At 48.3% G+C, this 6,695-nt stretch overlaps 2 protein-coding genes across 2 annotated transcripts; both read left to right on the top strand.

Annotated features, from left to right (window-relative positions):
* Positions 1–552: 552 nt before the first annotated feature.
* M437DRAFT_70757 (uncharacterized protein) lies at positions 553–2,096 on the top strand (the record flags this gene model as incomplete). Its single annotated transcript, XM_041025564.1, has 6 exons — positions 553–1,060; positions 1,108–1,290; positions 1,447–1,465; positions 1,541–1,633; positions 1,752–1,849; positions 1,900–2,096. 6 exons carry the CDS (start codon positions 553–555, stop codon positions 2,094–2,096), a joined length of 1,098 nt encoding a protein of 365 aa, XP_040874517.1.
* Positions 2,097–5,424: 3,328 nt separating this feature from the next.
* Positions 5,425–5,843, top strand: M437DRAFT_89376 (histone-fold-containing protein; the record flags this gene model as incomplete). The annotated part of the gene is made up of 2 exons (XM_041029041.1): positions 5,425–5,761; positions 5,818–5,843. The coding sequence occupies 2 exons, from the start codon at positions 5,425–5,427 to the stop codon at positions 5,841–5,843; spliced, it is 363 nt and encodes a 120-aa protein (XP_040874518.1).
* Positions 5,844–6,695: the final 852 nt, after the last annotated feature.

Genomic DNA, 6,695 nt, shown 5'->3' on the forward strand with positions numbered 1-6,695 from the left:
TACTGTGCGGCTGATAGCCGCACCATCATCGAGCTGCTGTGTTTGTCATACCACGTCCACCCATCACGGCACACCAGCTTGCATACTCACATAATGATCACGAGACTTACAAGTAATTCTAGTCTTTTCTGAAGCCACAAATATCTAGCCTTGCGAGCACTGAAGCTGGGTGTCGAACATCACTCTCAGATATTCAACACCATGATGCGTATCGAGGAAGAACCAACTTCAAGTTGCGCATCTGACTATGGTTCAGATACCGACGATGGAACCTCTAGTGAGACAGCCCACCAGGATTCGACTCATGTACTGGCAGAGAATCTCGGTATCATCGGTGCTACCATTGGCTACATTCAAGATAAGTTCTTCGACTATGAGGCTCTTCCAGCTCATGGCATCGCGAAAGATCTCTTCCTGAGATGGACTCGGAAACATCAAGAAGACCTCATTCAATTAGGAGCCCGCGCAGGTACGAATCACAACACGCTGAGAGCCCTTTGCGATCCACTTCATAGACGTTCCCCCAACAACTTCGCCCGCTTCAGACCAGAGATGCCTGACGAGAAGTCGCCAGCCAAGCAACTCCTCGTGCTATTTGAGGCTGCTGAGGACGCCAGAAAGCGCGCTTTGAAAGCCTACCGCGATCTCGTCGTTGTCTCCAACTATCCACCCCACCAGATGCTGAATTTTAGCCTGCATAACCTGCAGCGTCCTCATTTGCCTCTCGATGGATTCTTCGTCTCAAAGTTCGATGATCTTTCGATAGTCGGGCATTACATTTCAAACGCAATGTCCAAGATCGATGAAGAATCAGCAACCGAATATGAACAGATCAACAGGTCGATTCGTGAAGAAGAACATCTACTGATGAATAAGGAGTTTGAAACCAGAGTCGTCGGACTTCAGTCACTAGGCTTCAATTCGGAGACGAAATTAATGTCCTACCAACTGAACATGGCCCAGTCGAGATTGAACATTGCTAGACTCAAATACAAGCAGCGTCTGTTTGTTCATAAACATGTCTCGCCGGGTTGCGACGATAGTTTCAGGACTGTGGAAAGTATATTCGATTTGGCTTCTAAGCTCCCGCGTATGGACGTCTCCTAGAGCCTGCGATGGAAAACAGAAGGCTGTTGATATGTATGGTTGGAGGAGCGAGTCTACTTAGAAAGTTGGAGAGGTATTCGAACGTTGTTCTGATGAATGCGCCCTTTGTCCACGGCACATTCCCACAGTTCAAGATGCGTATGCTGTATTCGAGTCTGTTCAATTTTGAACACAGCAAATCGTGTTAGTGTCGGTTTTACCGGCAGTCTTTTGATAACCATCTGCGAAACTCATCATGAATTGTCTTGATTTTGGAAACACGAACATCATCTCTAGGAAAGGCATACCTGTTTGCAAGCATATTTCCCGTTGCAGAAAAATCCTTGCTCTGTAATCCAGGCTTTCGACGACTTACCTGGTGAGTAATCTTATCACAGATAGATTACAACTCCTCGAGCCAGCCAAGCGAATATTACGACTTATCGTGCATCAGGCTGAATTCCAGATCCACACGCTCTATAAAACTTCTCATGTACCCGAAGAAAGACATTGCGAAATCACACTGGCATCTGGAGAGGAGTTTTCGGTCAGCTACATCACATCGCTTTGACTAGAGGCTCATCATCTCCGTCAAACCATACTATTTCGGAGATGCGACTCTTTTTCCAAATTGCTGTGGTCTTCTTCGCGATAAGCAACTGCAGTTCTGCAGAAGCTCAAGTTGAAGAGGACGCGGTTGAAGCTCTTACTCATGCACCTATTCTTCCACTGTACAACAGCCAGACTCCAATGACTCGGACCGGTAAGTATATCTCCAGCAATCGCTGTCCCATTGATCCTGACCGTAATTAGTGGAGGTCTCAACATCAGTCAAAGAACCAAATGCTCTTTCAGAGATTTACTCCTCGGATCTTACTCGAAGATCTTTTGTGAAGCGTGCGTGGAAGATTCTTCCCATTAAGATGGATCTCGACAAGCGCGTAGCTCGACCTGGCCTTGTCGTGGAGAATACAACTAAGCCTGCCGCCGAAGATCGTTCAGAGCACTGAGCAGCTTGTGCATCTGTGCACAATCATTGAGCGTCGTGTGACCAAGCAGCGAGCATAGCATTGAGTGATGTAGGACGTCAACGCCACTGTCTAGAGGAACAGCGGATGATAAGAGGTGCTACTTTCTTCGAACAACCACTCCTTATGAGCACAAAGTATGTCGGACAAATTTGAATTCGCTCCAGACTCTCTGTCAGTTCCATTCGTTTCGAGAGGACTTTGCCCACGGGTACTTGTGAACAAAAGATTCTGCTATCTACGAGCATAGCCGCGAGATTACTTAGAAGCTGATTTGAGACTGGAACCTCTTAGGTCCCTGGGTCGTTCTAGTATTGGAAGACAGAGTCTGTTTCATGGAAGAAAACACCAGTGGGCGCAACTATGCAAAGTGTTGCATGACACGTGTCTTCAACTGTTGCCATATCACTGCACGTGATTCTTATCCCAATATAAACCTAAGGTGAAGTTCAGTGGGTCCACCAAAAACACTGACAGAGATGACTAAAGTCCATGGTTGGCAAGTAGGAAAGAAGGGCGAACTTAAATAGTCGGGGACGTATGCAGAGTGTGGCTTTGTTTCGACACGTCAAATATCGCAGCAAGGATGATTGGTTTCCGCAAGCTATTGAGCGCATTGCTAACTATTTTGTTCTAATCCGACACATTCTTGTCTTCACTTCGCGATGTGTATAGACTCCTCTCGACTGTCCGTTAGTAGGTCAAAGGTGCTGCCTGCCACCTGAGGTAGTCTCGCACTCCTGATAGGAATTATACCCAGTGAAAAAGGTTTGTGTGTTACTCTTGGATAGTGGAACAGTTGCAAAGTCTGTTGTCGAGCCTGCTTCTGTGCGGCATACTACGATCCTGCAACGATGAAAACTCAGAAGGAGACAGTCAACTGTGCTTGGTGGCTGGCTAGGCTAACATTTGACGGAGAGGTAACTGAACTAGACGACACGGAGAGAAAGACGACGGCTCCCGAAGAGTGACATCTTTGCACCATGCGAGGATCGGCCAAGCCAAATAGTCTCGAGGACGAAGATGACGCGAGAATGCTAAAGCTTTTCTTCCGACTCGGTGTTTTTTTGGTGTACAGGCACAAACGATTCTATGTTGATCAACACTATAGACGATAGGCTGCGCAGTGAGTAAGACAGGAGGTGAATAGACCGAATCTCCTTCAGGAAGTCATCAGTGCCAGCCTCCATGCCGACAATACCAGGTTCGCCAGCATAGTTGTAGGCTGAGGCTTGTACGTATGTGACTTGTCGCTTGGTCTGGTCGAGTTGTTCTCCACAAGATTTTTGTTGTGGGAAGGCCTACTCATCAGCGGTCGGAAGTGGATGAGCGGATTGGTGAAAATTAGAGCAATGCGGGCGCTTATAAACAGATGTTTTCAACTTGTGCCTGGAATATTACACTTTGCATCATTTGAGTGGGCGTCTATCAAGGTGAGATACAAAACTGAACAAGAACGGCACGCAAGTATCAAGCTGCAAATGACAAACGTTATCCGCCTTGGGCAGTCCACTTCTCCGTTCAGCCATCAATCGCAGGTGTTGCGCGAGTCGGATCTGGTGCAGCTTGTTGCGGGGCCGCAATTGTGCCTGTCTGCGTTGGGCTAGCGCCTTGCCTCAGACGGCGCCCGCTTCCCTCAGCACCATCGCACACGTCCGAACAACGACGCTTTCGGTCTCATCGTCGCTTTCGACTCACCTACAACACAGACTCCTCTGGCTGTCAAGCGCATTGAAGGATGCAGACTTATCTTACATGCACCGAAACTTGCGTACCCGGAAATCTGGAGCTGATCTGACAGCCGTCGTGTCGCTTCGACACACCGCAAGCATCCCACACCATTCAGAAGCCTAGACGCATTCGGTCCTGAAAAACCTACCTGATAGGATCACCTTGAACATTCTCGCAACGCACCAGTGCGCCCGACGATATGACCGGGGTCTGTTTGTGTGGTGCCAATCAAGAGCTAGAGACAGAGCGCGTCCTTGAGTCTGTATGAAGCATTGCATAGGGAGGCATAGTCATGAACGAGCCCGTCGTTACCACTCGAACTTGACCAACCGAGTCGTTCTTTGTCTCGTTAGCGTCGACTCGATTCTTTTTCCCGGCCAATCATCTCCATCCGGTCCAACCTTTCGACGCCTCGTCATCCGGACCTTCTCTAGGCCAGCCTTCCTCCTCGGAGTGATCCGCGTCCCGGCTATGTTCCATCGACTAGCTGGGGGCAGCTACAGTCCACCTATAGCCTCGGGCCTGCAACAGAGCATTTTCTACCGGAAACAGGAACCTCGCCTTTTCGTCAAGATCATCGTCGACGTTGACCTGCCTTGGAATCCTGCATGTCAAGCGGGTGGTAGAAGCAAGGGCTGTACGACTTCTCATAAGAGGAAGAGGGCGGGTTGCCGTGAGCTATACGGCAGTGAATATCTATGGCTAGCAATTGGTGGCGAGAGTCTTTGCGTCTCAGTCTTTGCGTCTCTACTGTGTTCATGGTGTTGCGTTGCCGAAACTCTGGCAGACTGCAAGCATCTGCTCCAGCAGAAGAGACATGACCCTGTAGGTTGCCGCAACGAGTGCACTATTGTACAGCTCGTCTGGTCACCAAAGGCTTTGGTGATACTACATGGCTACTAATCCTTGCACCATTGGCAGATCAAAAATCACCGATCTACTATCTGTCCTGACTGATAGGTGGATCTTCGTCAGCGAAATGACCAACAGTTGTGGCACTATCACTAGCAGACTATACAACACTCAGCTGGGAGTATGCATTACGTTGCGGCATGGCCATGCGACTTGACTTGGTCTACGGAGAACACGCGCCGAGCACGTGTGACAAGGACGATAGCGTAAGTGGTCATGCATTCATGAGTTCCTTCTCCCAAGACAGGACTTCGTCTACTTGTTCTTCACTACCAACGCTCGTAGTCTTTGTCACCACTCGTATATTTCAAGCCCTCATGCTGCTCACCTTCGTCCGTCGACACGTCCATTGAGTATCGCAACTTTCAGTCGCCCGCCGCTTCTGATACTGTCAATAATCATCACTTACACGTTGTCTCGAGGAACAAACACCTCATGTTCAGTTCCAGCGACTTTAGGAACATGGCTAGAACGGGAACACTAAGTGAGCCAATTCGTTCCCTTCAGAAATGTGATAGTTCCGTCTTTTCTGTCACAGTAAACACATCTCTTGGTTCCCTGAGCAGTTGACTCTTCACATCGTCAAGCCATTGTCAGATGTGGACCAATGTGTTCGAGCCTCGAAAGCTATGCTAATATTTCCTTTCCGAAAGACAGATTGGGCGACATGTGTACGAGAGATAAAGATGGAAAAATCGTCAGAAAGAAGGTAAAAGCTCAGAGTCAGCATGGAAAAGGTGGCAATGGTCTTGGTAATCATGACGCTCAACGGCACCGCAAAATCCCACGCGATACAATCAATGGCATCAAAAACCCCTCCATTCGTCGTTTGGCCCGCCGTGGTGGCGTCAAGCGTATATCCAACATGATCTACGAGGAGACCCGTAGTGTTCTCAAAAGTTTCCTCAGAAGTGTAATCTACGACGCCATTGTATACACCGAACATGCCAAACGCAAGACTGTCACTGAACTTGACGTCGTTCATGCCCTCAAGCGTCAAGGCCGTGAGTGATCACGCCGTTTCGCTTGTTCTTACGAGGTCACTGACTTTGGTTCGTAGGCACCATCTACGGATACGGCAACTGAGTATTTCCGTCATTGCAGGTGATGAGACCACGCCACAAAGTCATATAGCGATGTTGCATCACAATAGAAGGTCTGAAACAAAATTATTGAATGTGCAACGTGTTGAACTGGTTCGTAAATTCAAAATTAGTGCTGACTTGTCACGCTGGAATCTGCGATAGGCGGTACAATGAAAATTTGAAAATCATGTCCTCAGAGACAGCCAAATCCTACTCACATAGTCTGCCCACTTCGCAGGCTTATGCTTAAACTACAGAGGAAAGGGACAAGACTTCTCGACGCTTATGGCGATCCTCTTCTTGTCCGACTTCGAGTCTTCACGACAGGAGTGAGAGCATCAAATGATTGGTACTCGATATACACATATTGACTAGATCTCCATCGTCTCATCCATACTATTCTAAGAGTTTCAAATGCTGTTGCTCTATAAGTTGATTCTCAAATGCAGTCAAGCAACTTTTAGCCCTCAGTCACCCGCAATCACAACATCGATAAAGACTGGGATCATCACTTGGTGGAGTGATGGCCAATAACTCAGGTGTTGACGAACGCAATGACACGTCTCCGAGAAGTTTCCATGACAGCTACGGCTTGCGCCCTAGACGCCTGTAGCGAGCTTTTGATGAAGTCAAGATCAGCAATGAGCTCTTCGAATTGAGCGATCGCAGCATTCAATTTGGAGATCGCCACACTTGATTTTTTGAAATCGCTTGCCCGCCGGACACTATCGAACACCTGAGGGGTACCACTGTTGTTGATTGGGACAATAGGCTGCGCAAGCGTGGAGTCTAGCCCCGACTTTCCGAGCCAGTGCGTTAGGATGTCCTCTAATGTCGCGTGTGCATTGGCATC

The sequence above is a fragment of the Aureobasidium melanogenum genome (assembly GCF_000721775.1).
Source record: "Aureobasidium melanogenum CBS 110374 unplaced genomic scaffold scaffold_88, whole genome shotgun sequence".
NCBI lineage: Eukaryota > Fungi > Ascomycota > Dothideomycetes > Dothideales > Saccotheciaceae > Aureobasidium > Aureobasidium melanogenum.